At 40.1% G+C, this 22501-nt stretch overlaps 1 protein-coding gene across 2 annotated transcripts in view; it reads right to left on the bottom strand.

Moving 5' to 3' along the window:
- LOC122553141 (myozenin-2-like) overlaps positions 1-22501 on the bottom strand; it is a 37925-nt gene that overhangs the window by 5743 nt on the left and 9681 nt on the right. For both annotated transcript variants that reach the window (XM_043696724.2, XM_043696733.2), the window contains 3 exons: positions 16407-16573; positions 15190-15343; positions 13824-14007 (listed from right to left, as the gene is read on the bottom strand). In XM_043696724.2, the coding sequence (XP_043552659.1) occupies positions 13824-14007; positions 15190-15343; positions 16407-16573 (505 nt within the window). The remainder of the gene's footprint in view (positions 1-13823; positions 14008-15189; positions 15344-16406; positions 16574-22501) is intronic.

Raw genomic sequence — 22501 nt, 5'->3', positions numbered from 1 at the left:
TCAGAACAGTGGGAATGGATGTTCGGGAAGTTGTTTGCTCCTCCTTTAGGATGTGGGAGATAAGGACCACCACTAGTGCCCCACTGACTTCATCTGTGGGAAGTGCATCCAACTCCAGCTCCTCAGGAACTGCGATAGGGAGCTGGAGCTGTAGCTGGAGGTGGATGAACTTTGGATCATTCAACAAAGGTCGAGCAGTGGATGTGCTGGATATGGACTACAGTAAGGTATTTGATAAGGTTCTCATGGTAGGCTCATTCATAAAGTCAGGAAGCATGGGATACAGGGAGATTTGGCTATCTGGATTCAGAATTGGTTGGCTGACAGAAGGCAACCAGACAGTGGTTGTAGATGGAAAATATTCTGCCTGGAGGTCAGTGTTGAATGGGGTCCCACAGGGCTCTGATCTTGGGCTTCTGCTCTTTGTAGTTTTTATAAATGTCTTGGATGAGGGGGTTGAGGGGTGGGTTAGTAAATTTGCAGATGACATAAAGGTTGGCGGTGCTATCGATAGGGCAATTGCAGGATGCAGCATGACATAGACAAGATGCTGAGCTGGGGTGAGAAATGACAGATGGAGTTCAACCAGGATAAATGCAAAGTGATGCATTTTGGAAGGTTGAACTTGAATGCTGAATATAGGATTAAAGACAGGATTCTTGGCAGTGTGGAGGAACAGAGGGATCTGGGTGTGCACATACGTAAATCCTTCAAAGTTGCCACCCAAGTGGATAGGGATTTTAAGAAAGCATATGGTGTTTTGGCTTTCATTTACAGGGGGATCGAGTTTAAGAGCTGCGAGGTTTTGCTACAGCTCTACAAGTCCCTGGTGAGACCACACTTGGAATATTGTATCCAGTTCTGGTTGCCCGACTATAGGAAAGATACAGAGGCTTTGGAGAGGGTGCAAAGAAGATTTACCAGGATGCTGTCTGGACTGAAGGGCTTGCCTTACAGAACATAGAACACAGCACAGAACAGGCCCTTCAGCCCATGATGTTGTGCCGACCATTGATCCTCATGTATGCACCCTCAAATTTCTGTGACCATATGCATGTCCAGTAGTCTCTTAAATGTCCCCAGTGACCTTGCTTCCACAACTGCTGCTGGCAACACATTCCATGCTCTCACAACTCTCTGTGTAAAGAACCCGTCTCTGACATCCCCTCTATACTTTCCTCCAACCAGCTTAAAACTATGACCCCTCGTGTTAGCCATTTCTGCCCTGGGAAAGAGTCTCTGGCTATTGACTCTATCTATGCCTCTCATTATCTTGTATACCTCAATTAGGTCCCATCTCCTCCTCCTTTTCTCCAATGAAAAAAGTCTGAGCTCAGTCAACCTCTCTTCATAAGATAAGCCCTCCAGTCCAGGCAGCATCCTGGTAAACCTCCTCTGAACCCTCTCCAAAGCATCCACATCTTTCCTATAATAGGGTGACCAGAACTGGATGCAGTATTCCAAGTGCGGTCTAATCAAAGTTTTATAGAGCTGCAACAAGATCTCACTACTCTTAAACTCAATCCCCCTGTTAATGAAAGCCAAAACACCATTTGGTTTCTTAACAACCTGCCCACTTGGGTGGCCAATTTAAGGGATCTATGTATCTGCACACCAAGATCCCTCTGTTCCTCCACACTGCCAAGAATCCTGTCCTTAATCCTGTACTCAGCTTTCAAATTCGACCTTCCAAAATGCATCACCTTGCATTTATCCAGGTTGAACTCCATCTAACACCTCTCAGCCCATCTCTGCATCCTGTCAATGTCCCGCTGCAGCCTACAACAGCCCTCTATACTGTCAATGACACCTCCAACCTTTGTGTCATCTGCAAATTTGCTGACCCATCCTTCAATCCCCTCATCCAAGGCATTAATAAAAATTACAAATAGTAGAGGCCCAAGGTCAGAGCCCTGTGGAACACCACTCATCACAGACTTCCAGGCAGAATATTTTCCTTCTACTACCACTCGCTGTCTTCTGTTGGCCAGCCAATTCTGTATCCAGACAGCTAAGTTCCCCTGTATCCCATTCCTCCTGACCTTCTGAATGAGCCTACTATGGGGAACCTTATCAAATGCCTTGCTGAAGTCCATATACACCACAGCTCGACCCTCATTAACTTTTCTAGTCACATCCTCAAAGAACTCGATAAGGTTTGTGAGGCATGACCTGCCCCTCACAAAGCCATGTTGACTGCATTTAATCAAGCCATGCTCTTCCAGATGGTCATAAATCCTATCCTTCAGAATCCTTTCTAACACCTTGCAGATGACAGACGTGAGACTTACTGGTCTGTAATTGCTGGGGATTTCCCTATTTCCTTTCTTGAAGAGAGGAATTACATTTGCCTCTCTCCAGTCCTCAGGTACGACTCCAGTGGAGAGCGAGAATGCAAAGATCTTCGCAAGTGGCGAAGCAATTGCATTTCTCGTTTCCCAAAGCAGCCGAGGACAAATCTGGTCCGGGCCTGGCGACTTGTCAATCTTAATGTTTGACAAAATTTTCAGCACATCAGCTTCCTCTATCTCTATCCATTCCAGCATGCACACCTGCTCTTCAAAGGTTTCATTCACTACAAAGTTTGGTTTCTTTTGTAAAGACAGAAGCAAAAAACTCATTTAGGGTTTCCCCTACCTCCTCAGACTCCACACGCAAGGTCCCTATGCTATCCCTGATCGGCCCTACTCTTTCTTTGACCATTCTCTTGTTCCTCACATAAGTGTAAAATGCCTTTGTGTTCTCCCTAATCCGTGAAGAAATGTTGAATAAGCTCAGACTTTTCTCTCTGGAGAGAAGAAGGAAGAGAGGAGACCTGATCGAGGTATACAAGATAATGAGAGTCAATAGCCAGAGACTTTTCCCCAGGGCAGGATTGAGTGGTACGAAGAGTCATAGTTTTAAGATATTAGGAGGAAGGTATAAAGGAGGCGTCAGAGGTAGGTTCTTTACGCAGAGAGTTGTGAATGCATGGAATGCATTGCCAGCGATGGTGGTAGAAGCAGAGTCATTGGGGACATTTAAGCGACTGCTGGACATGCGCATGGATGGCAGTGAGTTGAAGGGTGTGTAGGGTAAGTTACTATATTTTACATTAGGATTAAACCTCAGCACAATATCGTGGGCCAAAGGGCCTGTTGTGTGCTGTACGTTTCTATGTTCTATGTTCTATTTGGGAGGCAGAGGGGGTAATAGAGAGGAGTTACAGTCACCTCAGGTACATGACAAATTTAGATGGGTTTACAGTCAGGGGACAGAAAGGGAACAGACAGACAGTGCAGGGATCACATGTGGCCATTTGCCTCAATAATAAGTATGCCATTTTGGATACTGTTGAGGAGTGGGGGGGGGGGGGGGATCCTGTTAATGACCTACCAGGAGTAAGCCATAGAGACCAAGCCTCTCACATTGAGCCTGGGTCTGTGGCTCAGAAGGGATGGGGAGAGAATAGAAAACACACTAGTGGTAGGAGACTCAATATTTAGAGGAATAGACAAGAGATTCTGTGGTTGTGAACAGGTCTCCCGGAACATAGTTACCCCCCAGGTGCCAGTGTCCGAGATGTCTCCAATCAAGTCTATAAGATTCTGGATGTAGGTTTGCTCACTGAGCTGCAAGGTTCATTTTCAGATGTGTTGTCACCATACTAGGTAACATCTTCAGTGAGCCTCTGGAAGAAGCTTCGAAAAACATCTGAAAAAGAACCTTCCAGCTCAGCGAGCAAACCTACCTCCAGAACCTCAACCGGAGCTACAAATCTTCTCAAAACTTGCTCTATAATATTCTGAAGGTGAAAGGTGAGCAGCCAGAAGTCATGGTTCACACTGGCACTAATGACATAGCCCAGGAAAAGGGATGAGGATATAAAAAGTGATTTCAGGGAATTAGATTGGAAGCTAAAAAGCTGGACGAGCAGAGTAGTAATCTCAGGATTACTACCAGTGCTACCTCCTGGTGAAGCAAGGACCAGGGAGCGAGTGCAGCTAAACACGTGACTGCAGGGTTGGTGTAGGAGGGAAGGCTTTAGACACATAGATCATTGGGGTGCCTTCTAGGGAAGGTTGGACCTATACATGAAAGACTTAAACTGGAGGGGCACCAATGTCCCATGCAGTAGATTTGCTGGAGCACTTCGGGATGGTTTAAACTAGTTTGGCAGGGGGGTGGGAACTATAGTCACAGATCAGAGGAGAGGATAGTTGTTGAATGGGCAGAAATGGAAGGCAGAGAGTCAGTCAGGAAGGATACACAGTTGATAGGGCAAAGGGATGGGCTTAAGTATACCTGTTTAATGCAAGTAGTGTGATGAACTTAGAGCATGGATCAGTACTTAGAATTATGATGTTCTGGCCACAATGGAGACATGGATTTCACAGGGCCAGGAATGTTTGCTGGACGTTCCAGGGTTTAGATATTTTAAAAAGAACAGAAAGGGGTAAAAGATGAGGGGGAGTGTATCACAGTTGCAGAAAAGGAGGTTGTTGTGGAGGGTTTGTCTACTGAGTCAAAATGGGTAAAAGTCAGTAACAGGAAAAGAGCAGTCGTTTTATTGGGTGTTTTCTATAGACCTCCGCCAATAGCAGCAGACAGATGGGAGAACCGATTGGACAGCAGATCTTGGGAAGATGCGGGTGCAACAGTTGTTGCTATGGGTGACTTCAACTTCCCCAATATTGATTGGAACGTCCTTAGTGCAGATGGTCTGAATGGAGCCAATTTTGTCAGGTGTGTCCAGAAAGGATTCCCGACTCATTATGTTGATAAGCCGACTAAGGGGAGGCCATATTGGATTTGGTGAGAGGCAACGGGCCAGACCAGGTGTCAGATCTCTCAGTGGGACAGCATTTTGGTACAGTGACCACAACTGCCTCACCTTTACCATAGCCATGGAAAGGGATAGGAACTGACAGTATGGGAAGGTATTTAACTGGGGGAGGGGAAATTATACTGCAATGAGACAGGAACTGTGGAGTATAAATTAGGAACAATTATTCAACGCGAAATGCACAACAGAGATGTGCAGGCTGTTTAAGGAGAACTTGTTGTGAGTGTTGGACAAATCTGTCCCACTGAGACAGGCAAGGAGTGGTAAGGTGAGGGAGCTTTGGATGACAAGAACAGAGGAGTTTCTCCTTGAAAGGAAGAAGGAAGCTTACTTAAAGGGTGAGGAAGCAAGGATCTGGTACAGCTTTAGAGGATTACAGGGTGGCTAGGAAAGAACTAAAAAATGGACTGAGGAGAGCTCGGAAGGGACACAAGAAAGCTTTGGTGGGAAGGATTAGGGAAAACCCAAAGGTGTTCTACACATACGTGAAGAATAATAGAATATTCAGAGAGAGGGTAGAGCAAACCAGGGATAGTGGAGGGAACTGGTTCCTGGAGTCTGAAGAGTTATGGCAGGCCCTGAATGAGTTTTTTGCTTACATATTTACGAGAGAGAGGGACCTTGTTGATAATGAGAATACCGTGGTCCAGGTTAATAGGCTTGAACAGATTAATATTAGGAAAGTGGATGTGCTGGAAATTCAGGGAAGTGTCAAGATAGTAAGTCCCCAAGGAGAGGCCAGATATATCCAAGGTTACTATGGGAAGCGAGGAATAAGCTTGCTGTAACTCTGGCGATGATCTTTGGATCCTCATTCTCCACGGGAGTAGTACCAGATGATTGGAGAAGGTGAATGTTGTTCCTCTGTTCAAGAAAGGGAATAGGGAAATCCCTGGTAATTACAGACCAGTCAGTTTTACATCTGTGGTAAGCAAGGTACAGGAAAGAATTCTGAGGGATAGGATGTATGACTATATGGAAAAATATATTTTGATTAAAGATAGTCAGCATGGCTTTGTGAGAGGCAGGTCATGCCTCACAAGCATTATTGAATTCTTTGAGGATGTGACAAGACAAGTTGATGAAGGTTTAAAAATGTGTTGCTGGAAAAGCGCAGCAGGTCAGGCAGCATCAAAGAAGCAGGAGAATCTACGTTTCGGGCATAAGCCCTTCTTCAGGAATCTTCAGGTTTCCTGAAGAAGGGCTTATGCCCGAAACGTCGATTCTCCTGCTCCTTTGATGCTGCCTGACCTGCTGTGCTTTTCCAGCTACACATTTTTAAGCTCTGATCTCCAGCATCTGCAGTCCTCACTTTCTCCAAGTTGATAAAGGTTGAGCAGTGGATGTGGTGTATATGGATTTCAGGAAGGCATTTGATAAGTTCCCCACGGTAGGCTCATTCTGAAAGTTAGGAGGTATTGGATACAGGGAAATTTGGCTGTCTGGATACAGACTTAGCTGGCCAAAAGAAGACATCGGATGGTAGTGGATGGAAAGTATTCTTCCTGGAGGTCGATGACCAGTGGTGTCTGGCAGGGATCTGCTCTTCAGCCTCTGCTCTTTGTAGGTCTTATAAATGACATGGATAAAGAAATGGAAGGGTGGATTAGTAGGTTTGCTGATGACACAAAGGTGAGTGGTGTTGTAGACTGTGCTGAGGACTGTTGCAGGCTACAACAAGTCCTTGACAAGTTGCAGAGTTGAGCTGAGAAGTGGCAGATGGAATTCAACCTGGATAAATGCAAAGTGATTCATTTTGGAAGGTCAATTTGAATGCTGAAAAAAGGGCAAAAGACAGGATTCTTGGCAGTGTGGAGGAACAGCGGGATCTTGGGGTCCACGTACATAGATCCCTCAAAGTTGCCACCCAAGTTGATAGGATTGTTTAGAAGGCATACGGTTTTTTGGCTTTCATTAACAGGGGAGATTGAGTTTAAGAGCCATGAGGTTTTACTGAAGCTCTATAAAACCCTGGTTAGACCTCACTTGGAATATTGTGTCCAGTTCTGGTCACCTCATTACAGTAAGAATGTAGATGCTTTAGAGAGGGTGCAGAGGAGATTTACCAGGATGCTGCCTGGATTGGAGAGCTTGTCTTATGAAGAGAGGTTGAGTGAGTTAGGGCTTTTCAGACTGGTGAGAAGAGGGAAGAGTGGTGACTTGATAGAGGTGTACAAGGTAATGAGAGGAATAGATATAATAGATAGCCAGAGACTTTTTGATTGGGCAGAAAAGGCTATCATGAGGGGTCATAATTTTAAGGTGATTGGAGAAAGATATGAGGAGATGTCTGATTTAGGTTCTTTACGCAGAGAATGTGGGTGCGTAGAATGCACCATAAGTGGTGGTATAGTCAGAGACAGTTTGAACATTTAAGCGACTGCTGGACAAGCACATGGATGACAGTTAATTGAGGGGTGTATAGGTTAGGTTGATAATTAGATCAAGATAAATGCTTGGCACAATGTCGTGGGTTGAAGGGCCTGTACTGTGCTATACTGTTCTTTGTTATATGTACTGCATTGCTGCAAAGGTTTGGAGTAATTTTCTCATGTTTCTCAGTGTGTTTCAATTTTAAGCTTATTAGCTATGATAGGGAATCTGTATTTTTAAAGATAGATTAGGAGAATATTTATGAATAATTGTCTTGCTTTACTATAACTTCAGTGAAGTATGAAAATTGTGAGATTAGTTGTTCATACACTTTGAAATGCTAAATTATTTCCTTCTGGATGCATCAAAAGCAGCTGGAACAGAAACCTATGATTAAATCATGTTTCATCTGCTTTAACTTGAGTACTTCTGACATCCTTCGAAAACCACTATTAATATCTGGTGGGGTCACCATTGAAGAGAAACAGAACTGGACTTGCCATGTAAGTACTATGGTCACAATAGCAGTTTAGAGGCTAGGAATCTTGCAGTGTGTAACTCATCTCCTGACTTACCAAAGCCTGTCCACAAGGTACAAGTCATGAGTGTGATGGAATACTCCTCACTTGCTTGGATGAGTGCAACTCCAACAATACTTAAGAAGCTTGATACCATTCAGGCCAAAGCAGCCTGTTTGATTGGCATTACATCCACATTCAGTAAATCCACCACCAATGCTCAGTTGTAGCAGTATGTGCCTTCTACAAGATGCATGGCAGAAATTCACAAACATTCCTCAGACAGTACATTTCAAACCCACAATCACTATGATTGGAAAGACAAGAGCAACAGATGCACGGGAACATCACCTTTAAGATCCTCTCTAGGCTTCAATCAATCTTACTTGGAAATATATCACCATTGCTTCAGTGTTTCTGGGTCAAAATCCTGAAACTCTCTCTCTAACAGCCCTGTGGGCCGAGCAACAGCAAAATGAATGCAGCATTCCAAGAAGGCTAACTCACCACTGCCTTCTCAAGGACAATTAGGGATGGACAATAAATGCTGGTCCAGCCACGACATCCATATACCACAACTGAATTTTTAAAAAAATGATTGTGACGTGAAATCTAATGATGCAAATTACACTTTATGGAGTGGATATTTCAATAGTTGCTTGACACTCATTTATATTTCCATGATGTGTACTGCAATGATCCATGTCACAGGAAGTTATATAAAGCTATTACATGGAAATAGCTGTTTGAGCAGAACACTTAAGTTATTTCCTTTCATTAGGAAATAGCTCTGAGTTTCAATAGTAGCGATGTATAACTGAAAGTTTCCCAATGGACATTCTACATGTCATTATTAGTTAAATTAGATTTTGAAACTTTTTTATGAGAAAGTCTAGACAATGATGTAGTAAATGTGATTAAATACAAAAGTATCTTTTCTTCATTTTATAAGATTCAATAAAATCAGCCTCGCCAATATATGTTTATAAAGCAGCAGCAACATATTTTCGTTTGTGATGCTAATCGCACTGTGGTTTGGAATTTATTTTTTTTAAAAGAGATCACTGTTAGTTACGAGGCAGCTTTCTCTGCAAACCACCCACATGGAATATAACAGTGAAGTACCTTAGGTCCATATTTCAAATTTGCATTTTTTCCGCTGATTTTGTCATCAGCCATCTCTACCCTTTAACTCTAACCACTGTTACTTGACCCTTGACGAGCTCTGCTGTATTCAGCAGTGTTTTAATCTTATCACAGGTACTAATCATTAGACATAGTGTAATGTCTTTTCTGTAGATATCAATGTAAACAATAAAGGATTGATATATTGAGATGAATTTTCCCATTTTGAGTAAAGTGTTTTGTCAATTGACATCTATGGCGCCATACTGCCATGGCTCACAGAGACCGTAGAGCTCTACAGTGCCCATCTCATGAAATCATGAGGAACAAGAGGCAGAAGTGCTCAAGACTGATTGGATCTTATAGTCTGCATGACACTGGTGCCATATTTTAGATGTCACAAATCAAGGACTGTCACACACACTGTGATACTAACCATCATCACTAGAGGACATGGCCCAGGAAAGGAAACTGGCAACATGCTTCACTGACAGGAGCCTGGAGGTACTAATGGATGGAGTTGATGGAGAAGAAGCAGTGCCTTATCCTGCAGACAGCTAAATGAGGCCACACCATCCCACAAACTCAGCCTGGACTGAGATAGCAGCCTGTGTGTATGCTCTGTACCAGGTAAAACATAATATTAAGTAGAGCAGGAAGAAAGTAAATAACATACCCTCTGCAAAGTTAAGTGTTACCATTTACTGTCTGATACATCACACTCCCAGGATCTAACACAGGGACTGCACACGCATCTCACCAAGGCTCATGAACTACAATTCTCACCACTGTATGTATCATATTCCCTAATGGCTTTCTCCCAAACTATTAATGTTCCTCTCTTCTGCACTGTCTACACATTCACCAGGAACACCTCACCACTTCTCCAGTATTATTACAGCTGTTCCATCTATTTCCCCCATACTCATTCACTTCCTTTGTGTTATTGCAGAAAATTTCACAATGCGTAACAAGATGGGAGAGTGAAGACTGGAGGAAAGTAGTGGACCTACAATTCCTCACACCATATGATTAATCAGCCTGGTAAACTGCATATTGCTGTGTTGCACTGCTCTCCCATTACAATCTATATTAACTAATTCTTAACATATTTTTGATTCTTCCTACAGAAGTAATTCCCTGAAGAGGCCAGTGCCAGAGACCCTCAGCACCATCTCCCACCTCTCAGAAGGAAGCTATTGAACCTACCGAAGATGCATTAGGAAGGTTTTCATTTGCAACCGCAGAGATTTTCACCTTGGTGATTACTTTATTTAGAATAAACTTGGGAACACACTCTGGTGAGCACATCACTGATATTTTCACACAACTGGTTGAAGAAGATATGTCTCAGGGCTGTGGCATTCAGAGGCTACCAGATACCAGGCATCTGCTTAGCTACAGTCAGAAGATGACCCCAATGTCTTGGCCATTAATGGGTTTGTGGTAATACACAAACAGGAAGAGTAGGTAAGTTTACCAGAAGCAGTCAGTAAACCAGATCAAAGGATGGATTAATGGATGTTATCAGTACCACGTTGCCTCTGGCATACTTGTAATAATACGAGTGGACCACGTGGAGCTCAGGATTTGGTGGAAGCACAGCACTACTGTATCTTCTGCGACAGTCTCAGGGCTTTATAAAGGTATTATCAGACATATTTGGTGTGAGTAATCTTGTCTCTGAGCTGCCATCCCTATATTGGTTGAGGAACTTGGAAGGATACAAGAACCCAAGTTGTGTAGAAGGGAATGATGACAACTCCCAGGATGTCTAGGACAGACCTCTAATATCTGACATTAATGATAACATCTGGATTGATCTAATTGGAATATTGATGGAATGGAAGTCTTTTCTGTTGATAAACTTCACACATTAATGATAGGGCACTCTCAAAGTCATGTGGATGCAGTCTTTAGTGCCCTGCACTTGATCAAAGATAGTGATGTTGCTGCTTGACTCTCCTAGTCATGGGGGAAAGATGTGAACAGCTATGATCTGGAGAAACATACATCAGTTACATCCCAAATGCATTTATGGGAGGAGGCGCGTAGATCTCCAGTTGCATTCTGAGCACAAATCCAGCTCCAGCAGATGACCCAGTTCAGTCATAATGGTCCAGGTCACCCTTAATCAGCATCTGCACTGCCTTTCAGAGAACCATAGAAAATGACAGCTTTTAGATGCAGGCTTGCATCTTGCTCCATCATCTCCTTGGGAAATCTTCAGCTGCTGCCTTTCCATTTGGAAGTTTGGGGCACCAGCTCTAAATTACAGTTCTTGGTGGACTTGTTGACAAAGTACTCATTCCTGTATCTATGCCATCTTCACATTTGTAACAAGTCAACAAAAACTTTAGCCACGGCAATGCCCATGTCAGATCCATGAGCAGACAATTTGTGGGATTGTCAGAAAGATAATACCATTTCATTGGGAGAACTCCTGAAAGTTTACATTAATCACAATGCATTCTCATGTTATGCCATGATATGGCATGGCATGGAAGCTTTCCCAGGAGATCAATTTAGTTGTCTGCTGAGACCATCAATGCCTCAATAAGATTCCACATGTTTACTGTGTTTCTCTCTCTTCATATATAATCTCCTGATTATTTCAGCATTTTCTGCTTTTATCTCAAATTTTCAGCATCTGCAGTATTCTGCTTTGTGTTAGAATATGTTTTCAGTTCAAATCAACAAAAACAGAAAATATCATTTGACGTAGAATATCACTCAGTGATTTGTGAAGGAATTTTGACATTGAATATATGTTGTTTAGTGAAGAGTTTTTTTTGTTGTTGAGATTGTTCACGAGTCTTTTTAAGCAGTTCTTGAAGTAACTGAGAAAAGGAGAGAATCTTTTTTGAGTTATTTTCATAATCAGCAGTAACAGAAAAGGGGAAGGTTGTGCAATGCTGCGCAAGAGATTGTATTACTGACTAGGTAATTCATAGGAAGTATTTCAACTTTGAACTGTCCTTCACCACAGATGGAAAATATTAACAGCTAAATGTATGGTCTCAATTTATTTATTTTGTAAATTACAAAATGTTCCAGTAAATTATAACACTGAGTTCTATCATCACAGAAAACATTTGAATTTGCTAAGTATTAACAGCTTTATCCTTGCATCTCCTCATTTAAAATACGTAATAAAAGTCCATGTTGCAGATTAGTCTGGTGACCTCATACATTGTAACAGATTTACTGGAACTCATGATTGAAATCAATGGAATTGTGAATGCTGATTCTATAAAAAGGTCATTCACAATTAAGGAAAAGGGGAGAGAGGAAAACAGCGTAAGAGTTGCCGCAGGAGTTGCAATTTTCAACTGCACCTAGTCTCATTTCCCCTTGAAGAATGATAATAGAGGAAAATCATTACAGGATGTTGAGCTACCCTTTGACACCAGGCTCATCTTTTAAGCAGGTCTTTACCGAGAAATAACATCCAAAAAAAGTATCTGGTTGTTTAATGAAGCATATTACAGGATCCGATTGCTTGTTTTTGAAAAATGGATACCACATGCACTATGCATGTTTGTTCCAGGTTTTGAGCCACCTAACCTATGATCATTTACCACTGATCCAAAAACAGTCTGTTATTTTTGGAGGGGTTTATGATGAGGAACCCACAAGCATATGTGTTGGTGCTTCCTGCCCATCAGTTCAATGCAAATATGGCATGAATCTGATGATAGTTCAGGTATCCCGTCAGTGACGTGAGGCAGACATTTCAAATGCACTGTTGATTTTACCTGCAGTTTGAATCAAAGCAATTCTACAGATAAATAAGGCCAGGTTAATCTGGATCGCTCTGCTGTATATTCTTAAGATTAAAGGCATGCACATAAATTTAATTTTAGCAATAAAAATCTGCAGCTGAATTTTTGTTTTAGAGGGGGTTATGGCTCGTCCCATCAAAAGAAAAGTCAGTTACAAGTTGATCAACTTTAAAAAGACCACCACTCCACCTTCTCAACAATATGCTGATGATGATTTAAACAAGCCAAGAGTAGCATTCTATCCTCAATTGAGGTTCTGTCCTTAAATCTAAGCTTTCTGGGAAGGGAAGGATTGAGCATCCTTGCGACTTTGTTAAAAAATGGCCTTACCAGCCACATATCCTACGATTAACTAGTGTATTTTTTGCACTGGTGATAGATTGTTGTCTTTAAGTGTTAATTAGCCACTTAAGGGTTTCATTAGGCTTAATGTCCGATAGGCTAATGCCCACCTTCCATATTATGGAGACCAGGTCTGCATTTTCTGGAATGGCTACTCACTATTCATAATCTATGTTCCTACTAATGCCAGGGAAGAAATATCCATAATGTTGAATGTGGAAACTTCATGAAGCATTTGAAAATGAACTAAAGTTGAAATACTATTAGTTTAAAATTAGGAATATGCCTCATAACTTAGTGATGTTTTGCATCTAAAAATGGTGTAAGAAATGGATTAACAGCCAATGTTCTCCTCCTTTGAATTTCCGTATTTCCCCTCCAACTTTAATCCTCCACCTCCGTTTGTCCCAACCCCTACCTTTCTCTGTGTCAATTCTTCTTTACCAAGTTTTATAAGTAAGTCAACTTGCACAACCTTAGGTTGCACTCCTCATTATTATTTCCACATGATAGGACAGCCCTGGTGGATGAGAAGGAAGTGATGGAAAGCTATGAGAGGTGAAAATTCGATGCTAGTTCTTTCCATTCTGTTTGATGATACTGCCTTGAAGCCACCAAATATAGGTGGTGACTAGATGAAAACACAAGGTCTGAACCATAAATCATGTTCTTTTGATAGCCTGGTGTCATTCTGTACCAAGCTAATTCTGTCATGTTTACTAGTTATGGTGATAGTGGCAGCAATGACCAACAGGTTGCTAAATATTATTACACATTTATGAAACAATAACCTTCACATAAATCAAGACAACTAATCACACCCTCTGAATACATATGGTAATCAACATTATTTACCTGTTAAAAGTCTTGTACTGAGCCAGTTCTACCTTTGGTGTGAGCTCTGGCATTGTGGGATGTAAAGTTGAAAGAAGTTCTGGATCATCTGCAATGGCTTCCTCCCACGGAGTTTGATATGATTTTGGAACAGCTGTTGTATTAAATTTTTCAGGTGGAATTCCTTTTAGTGGTCCAGTATATCCTATGTAGAGCAATAATGTCAAAATGCATATATAAACCATATCATAATTGGCATGGATGTCCCCTGCAGAGTTGAAAGTTGTATTTATTTTCACTATTCTTCACAATGCAAACCCCAACATTTGCTGGTCCGTTGGATTCTGACAGCAAGTGGAACACTGTTGCTTCCCTAATAGGTGAAGTGGAAAATCAATGACAACAAATCAAGTGATGCCCCTTATAATCTCACATGGACCTCCCTTATCCTACTGAGGGAGGGAATGGCCAAGTGGTGTTATAGCTGGACTGTTACTTCAGAGATCAAAATAACATTATGGGGACCTGGTTCAAATCCCACCACAGCAGGTGATAGAATTTGAATGCAATAAAAAAAAAGCTGAAATTAAGAATCTAATAATGACTATGAATCTATTGCCAATTGTTAGGAAAAACGCATCTGGTTCTCTAATGTCCTTTAGGGAAGGAAATAGACATCCTTACCTGGTTTGGCCTACAGCAATGTGGTTGACTCTTAAGTGTGCTCTGGGGTGGGCAATAAATGCTGGCCTAACCAGCAACCCCACCATTGCATGAATGAATATAAAATATTCTTAATATCATATATTTGATTTATTTCAAATAAATCCTTCATTGCCCTTTTTTTTTACCATTTTGTGATATTAAAGTTAAAAAATTGGAGTTTCTTTGTACCCAGTTCTTCTACTTCTTAGAAATTCTGAGATATACCAGATTCCAGTTAAAATAATGGGATCAGATGAAGAACTCCTGAAATAAATAAAATGCAGAGGAACAATGTAATATATTGGAAAAATATTTTAGTAATGTGAAAACAGTGTTCTGGCTTATAAAGTTGTCAACAGGCCATTCATATCACAATGCTCAAATCAAGATAATAAGATAATTCAATTATTATCTCTGTCACTACACAGAAATATGTAATAGGCACACTTTATTATGGTAGCACATGAGGACTTTAGAAAAGCAATGGTTTTCAATGTTAAATTTTCATTTTTTTTTTATTTGATGCAAGTATAATAAAATGTTTGAACTTTGCATTATGTGGGATCACTGGGGTTAAACAGACATGACTTTCCCCATGTCTTAGTACAATATCATTTAAAATGCAGCAATTGAGCCACAAGATCTACTGTGAATGTGTTGTCTCAGCTATTATGTCTCTTACCTGGAGCAATTGAATCTGGATTTGGTGGAGTCCTTGGATCAGGAGTATTTGGAGGTGTTTTAGGGGTGTTTTGTTGCCCACTTTGTAATCCGTTCTCTACGCCTTTGCAATTTTCTGTCCCATCATCACAATATGTTGTAGATGGTGCATAGCTCTAAAATAGATGGAGGATAACAAGGGTACATTTATTGTATGGTCTAATCTTTTAGTTAGAACATTTTTCAGGCACCAGTTTACAATTTGCTTGAAATAAGTTACATTCATTTAATAGAAATGGTGTAATCAAAATATTACAAAACAATTTGCATTTGTTTATTTGAATACATATGTTTATGATCACATTTTTTCCACAGTTTATTAAGTTAGTTTATGCCAGCTCATTTTAGAAATCTGAAACTGGAGAAAAATGTTTCTTGTCAGTGTTCATTATCAGTTTCAAAACAATTGCTAAAAGTCAAGATAAACTTGTTTTGGTTATATACACCCTTCTGTTAGAGTTTATAAAGAGGAATGAAAATGACTTTTATCTTGGAGGATATATTGATTTTGTGGACAGTATAATTGAAGAATTACAGAATGGCCAATACTTCAGCATTCACTAAACTAATAGTCTTCGTCACACAACCATATTTCAAGCAGTGCATCAGCCTCATTGTGATATTTTTCATTGTGACATATCCCTATTCCTGAAGCTAGAGCATTTGAGCCCAACAGTAACTCAACATGTATAGCTTGCATGAGCAAATTTATCGAATGTGCCTGAATTGGGCCCAGTTTTGAAGTGGCAGAGCAAACAACATAAAACATATACTTATTTCATCCTAGCATTTGCCTTTAGCAGATACATGATTCGTAATTGACATCCTTCCATCTGCCAGTGGTGATGGGAGTTCAACCTTAGAATTTTGATGAAATCGGATAAATTATCTACTGCACTTCTTTTGATGGATGAACAAGCCTGATTCTGAAAAGATAAAGTTTGCCACAAGTGTCACATATGAAGTTACGCCTTTCTGGCTTGCTGGATGATCTCTGCTGAAGCCTTATTTGTGGGGCTGATACAGTTGAATCATAAGTTAACCAAAATTCAAAAAACATGCAAGAAAGAAACAAAAGAGGTGTTAAGACTTTATTGCTTTTTTACAATCCACATACTTTGATTCCTGATTATTTAGTATTGTCCGTAGAATTGCCAGATCTTATCTATGAATACATACATTTATTTGTGAATTGACAGAGTTCTGGAATCCCTCAAATGTGTATTTGTCAGATCTTCTTTGCCGCTTTTTAAACAATCGAGCCCCTCTGTTGGAAAGAAGGGAAAGCTCTTCCAGCATTATATCTTTGGGAACACTGATCTTTTTTCCATAATCCACATCTAATTCTGAAATATATGACAAACAATAAATCACAATGAAAAATTTGCATTTTTGATGCCTTTATGTTTTAAAAATATTTTGTCTTAAATAAGTTACAGCGATCCTTTCAAGAAACGGAGTTGAAGATATGAAATGTTTCTTCTGTCTAATGTGCTTCATTTTCTGATTAGGTTGGTAGGCAAATTATTATTTATGTTATAAATTGCACTCAGCTCAGTAGACGTGATGATGAACAAGCATTTCAGAATTTTGGAAGAAAACTGGTATTTGTGTCTGACTTACAATGCAATTATACATTTGAAAGTAAAGTATGTAGTTTTATTAAACTGTTGCTTACTCACTGTGCTTAAATGTCCATGAGTAAAACATAATAGCCAAAGTAAGCCTATACTGATTCCAAGTTCTTTCTAGTCTGATTGTGTTTGTCATGATTTTATTGACATCTTCAAAATTGTGTACAGAAAACATATATTTTTGACCTACTGGCTCTGAATCCTTACAGTGGAGACTAAGTAGCAGTAAACACTGGCTAGTTGAATGCCGTAGTGCTGGTTTATTGGAGGAGCCTGAGACAGTTGGACAGTATAGCTGTGTTTACATAGAGTAAAAGGGTTAATTATATCTTAGCTCTAAGAATAGCTAATGAGCATGCACATAAGGAGCTATGTCATAATGATGTCAGATATCTGGGAATGGGACTGAATGTGTAGAATTCCAGATTCTGGAGTAGAGTGGTGCTGGAAAAGCACAGCAGTTCAGGCAGCATCCGAGGAGCAGTAAAATCGACGTTTCGGGCACAAGCCCTTCATCAGGAATACAGAGTTCCAGATAAGGCCTCTCTTACGCTTTGCTGTTTATAATGTTATACTGAATAAAGGTGCTGATGTTTACAAACAAGAGTGGGGACTACCTTCTATCAATAACAATGAGAAAGCAAACTCTCACCAGACCCACAGAACCAATGACCAGCAGCAAAGGAGTACCAGAAAGAACACAACTGCAGTTTAGTGCAGCAGATAGAGGACAAGCCAGCTCGGCAAGCCAATTGCAGAAAAGAGAGGAAAACCTGAATAGAAACCCAGCGGAAGTATCATTCATCAGGGAAGGTGTTCTGGGCCTGTTTAGGCATTGGACCAGGAAAAGGGAAACCTCACAAAATGCTAACAAACTGTGTGAAAAACCTTTGGTAGGAAACAGGCAAGCTGGAAAAATCAGTCACCCACAATGAATCAGAAGTATGCAAATTGACTGTCTTTGCAGAATTGGAAATAAAAAACACAAAGAGAAAGTGAGCCAACAGAAACTGTGAAAAGAAACAGAGTGGAGTAAACACAGTTAAGGGACTCTATTGGTGGAGCTTTGCCCAACTATTATTACAGATATGCTCATTTCATAACTGGATTGGCATCACAAGATGTTAACAGCAGACAAAACTATCTGTAAGTCTCCAAAATTTACCAGATACTGAGGAGCAAGATGACTTTCTCTTGGGAGATTTAAAAGGCCCTACAGGATATTGGCAGGCATGATTATGTAGACAAATGTTATATGAAATCTGGATCCCAGATGGCATGGCTTACAACTAATTTTGTATTGGATACAAGAACACATATTCTTTTTTTTTCTAATTCAAAACTATTACTGAAGCCAAAATTCTTTCACCATCTTCCATTTAGCTTTGGAGCATAAAGATTCAAATCAGAGTGAGAGGAGAGATGCAGGTTAAACTTGACTGTAATGAGAGAGATCATCAGTTCTTGGTATATAATTCCTAATCAGTACTCTTGAGAAGCAAAAATGCTTGAATTGCTTTGTATCATCTTAGTTCAGCAGTTGCACCAGAAACCATAGTTAACTCAGCATCAATCTTCAAAACTGAAACTCCAATCCTGTTACCACTGAAAGATAATATATAAAGCTTCCATTTAGCTCTGAAGAGAGGCTACAAGTAGCAGAATAGAAAGACACCAAGCATGAACGTGACAAGCCACAAGAGAACATTTTAATCCTTTGCTTTCTTCTTAACAGAAAACTGGCACAGGATGAAGCTGTCACTTATGCAGATGATATAATGAAAGCAGAGGTCCAGACACTTGTACCAAACTGGCAATGTGCATACAAGCGCTGTCTTTTGAAGAGAATCACTCCTTTGTTGAGGAAGGTAACAAAGAGATACATTTTTGCTTATGCAACTAAATCCACCAATAACATACAGCAAAAATTGCAACCAAACTTTTGTATTGACATTTCTTCCAATGATGAAAATCAGAGTATTACAGTGAAGCATAAAGCAAATTGTGAAGTCTCAGCAACTGTCAGCTACAGCTCAACATCCATTAAAGATGATGGAACTTTGGTAAACTTGCAGGAAACTGAACTGAAGATAAACAACCTTCCAGTTTGCAAACTAAGTGCAATTGACAGGCACAAATGGTAGCTGTTCTCATATTTAAATGGACAACAGCTGAGAAAAGTGTACAGTAGTTCAGCCACAAAAGAACACTTGCAAAGCTTTAGAATTATTCATGGGCAGCAAGATAATCGCAATATCTGAGAAGTCTTGCATTATGGAGTTTGCAAAGAATGTTCAGTTGTACATGAAGGTGATCTGCAGCCATTAAGATAGGTTCGTGAGCAGTGGAGCTTTAGGCAGAGTAGATAATGCTTGTCCTTTATTAGTAGAAACCGTTCGTATCCAACACATACTCAAAGCAATGAGCAAAGAACATAAAGGTGGTCTTGATACACAGAAAAAAATGTCAAATAGATAGTTCAGCAATTGCAATTGATAAGTAATACAGGAAAAGGTGATGCTAGGTACAAATTATATCAATATTGAACATTTAGAGATTATTATTCTGCTTTCTTGGCAGCTCTAATCTCATCAGCATGCCTGACTTGGAAATATATCACAGTTCCTTCAGAGTTGCTGGGTCAAAATCCCTCCCTTACAGAATTGTGGGTAAACCTACACTATGTAAACTATTGTTTTTTAATCAACCTGTTCAGAGATGTTATTATATATCTCTGGAGCAGGTAGGTCTTGAACCAGTCTCTCAGTTCAGGGGTAGGGATACTACCACTGCACCACAAGAGAGATTCTTCCTATACCACATGGGTTGCAATAGTTCAAGAAGGTAGCTCTCCACCATCTTCAGAAGGGAAATTAAGCATTGGCAAGAAATGCTGATGTGGGCAATGATAACCACATCTTGTGAATTAATAAAAAATAAAGAATCAGCTTTTCTTTGACTGGAATAAATATAAAAAAACAAAACAACAGATGCTGAAGTTCTGAAGCAAAAACCAAAATTGCTGACGAAACTGAAATAGGTCTGGTAGTATCTGTGGGAAGAAAGCAGAGTTAATGATTTGAATAAATGGAGAAGGAGCCCAGAAAGAGAGGAAGAGATATGAAAGGGGTAGGCAGACAAGGGGATTACCGATAGTAAGCCAGGACAGAAGAGAAGGTGAATAAGTACAGTCCATGCACCAGCTTTCTTGGAAGCTGCATCCACTCTTCCAATAAGGAAATGATAGTTAATGCACACAGTAACTATACATCCTTCAAGAGAGATCAGACTACTTTTGGACATTAACACTTAAGGCACAAGAGAAATTGGGAACAGTGAAAGATGTAGGAGATGGATGAAAACTGTAAATAATTAATGACTGTAACAGGTGTTGGATGGGCTTTTCTTTTCATTTCAAATGGTTAAACAGCAATGCCTAGACCAGCATTTATTAGAGATGGTCATTGCTTGATGCTATGTGGGAAGAATGTCATGCATCACTTTTCAGCCCAGGACTGAATGTTGTCTCGGTCATATTGATATTGCATATTGATACAAACACCTTTAGTAACTGCGGGGTCAAGAATGATATTGCACAAATATTGCAATCCCCACTTCTGATTTTGTGATGGAGGGAATCAACTGAAGCAACAAAAGATGGTTGTGCTTAGGATGCTACCCTGAGGAGCTCCTGCAAGCACAGAGGTGACTGATCTCCAACAGCCACAATCATTTTCCTTTGTGCTAGGCATGGCTCCAAACAACATAATTTTTCCCTGATTTCCACTGGCACCAGCTTAGCTAGGGGTGTTTGATACCATATTCAGTAAAATGTTGCTTTGCTGTCATGGACAGTCTCTCTGGCTTCCAGCACTTTTGTTCATGTTTGGATCAAGGCTGTATCTAGGTCAGGAGCTGAGTGACCTTGGCAGAACTGAAATGGAACTTCAGTCAATAGGTTTTTGTTGAGAAATGCCACTTGAAGCATTGTTGACACTTTCCATCTCTTTGCTAATGATTGAGAGTAGACAATTGGGAGATAATTGGCTAGGTCGGATTTGTCCTGCTTTTGTGGATATTGCATAACTGAGGAGTTTTGCTTATTATAGGATAAATTCCATTGCTATAACTGCTGGTACAGCTTGGCTAGAGATAAGTCTTCAATGCTTTTTCCACAATGTTGCTGTACCTGCTGTCTTTAACCATTCATTGCTATCATATGAAATAAATCAATTTGCTGAAGACCAACACCTATGGTATTGGGGAACTTAGAAGGAAACCAAGATAGATTACCTAGTTTTCAACCACTTCTGGTTGAAAACTGATGAAATTGCTCCAGCCTTGTCTTTTGTAATAATATGCTGCACTCTCCATCATTGAGGATGGGAATATTTATACAGCTCCCTCCATACTGCGTTGTTTAGTACAGTTGTTACGCCTACCAATACTGTCATTGGTAGAAACATTTGTGACAGGTAGATGATGAGGATGAGATCTAGTGTGTTTTGTCCTCTTGTTGGTTCATTCACCACCTACCACATTCCCAGTTTAGCAGCTATGTCCTTTAGAACTCAATTACCTTAGTCAGTATTGGCACTACTAAGCCACTCTTGGTGGACATTGAAGTCTCCCATCCAAAGTACTATTTGTGCATCTTTTAACTGGTGTTGATCAGGAGTACTGCTTTATCAGCTGAGCGGTGGATGGTTGGTGATATTTAGCAAGATGTTTCCTTATCCATGTTTGAATTGATATCTTATGTTAGGTAGCCACTTAATATTTCTATTTATTTGAGGATCTGAGTCTGACGAATTGGGGATATGCCTGGACGTTTTCTTTAAAAGTTCAATGAAAATGCATTACAACCTTTTCCCCCCGACAATACTTCATGGAAATCATGTGACTTGTGACAGTTCCTGGTCTTGGTTGCTTGAACTCACTTGCAGAAAAAATAGCTGACTGTTTTACAGCTGGCTTTTCTATTTAAACCATGTATGCTGGCTTGTGGTTTCTTTTTTGGAGTTATTTGAGGAAAGCCTGCCATGTACAAGTCTCCCAGCTTATGTCTCCAAATTCTGAAATATTTGAATGGTGAATTCAATGTAAAAACTGCTTGTTGTTTTGAAAGAGAGTTACTGGAAAAATTTATCAATATTTTATTTATTGAGTAAACTATAATTGCCAAGACCTCAGAGAAAAGCACGAGTCATTAATAGCGAGAGCACACACATGCAAAACCACCAAAGGGATAGACTTCGGAATATTTTATATCTTATTGTTTTGCATTCAAGATAAACCATCCTTGGTCAGAAATCAATGAGCTTTAAAGTGAGTCTTTGCAAAGAGAAACATATTCTTTTCTTTTAACTGAAGTGTGTGTCTGTGTGTGTTTTGAATTATTTAGAGGGTTCAACTTTGATATTTTCATATTATAAATTATGTTTGTTAGCTAATTCTGCATCTTTATTGGACTGGTTTTGCATTATAATAAATTGATAATTTTGTGTTTAACGAAGAAACCTAGCTGATGGATCTTTTTGTTAATATAGAGGAAGCATACAATTTACAATGTTGAAACATTTATATATAATAAATATTCCATTTAATATATTTTTTAAACATGTGACTCTCAAAGCAGTG

Source organism: Chiloscyllium plagiosum, unplaced genomic scaffold (genome assembly GCF_037043375.1).
Source record: "Chiloscyllium plagiosum isolate Xiang-an unplaced genomic scaffold, Cpla_swu_hap1 HiC_scaffold_1, whole genome shotgun sequence".
In the NCBI taxonomy this organism is placed as follows: domain Eukaryota; kingdom Metazoa; phylum Chordata; class Chondrichthyes; order Orectolobiformes; family Hemiscylliidae; genus Chiloscyllium; species Chiloscyllium plagiosum.
This window is presented reverse-complemented; position numbering and strand designations above follow the sequence as displayed.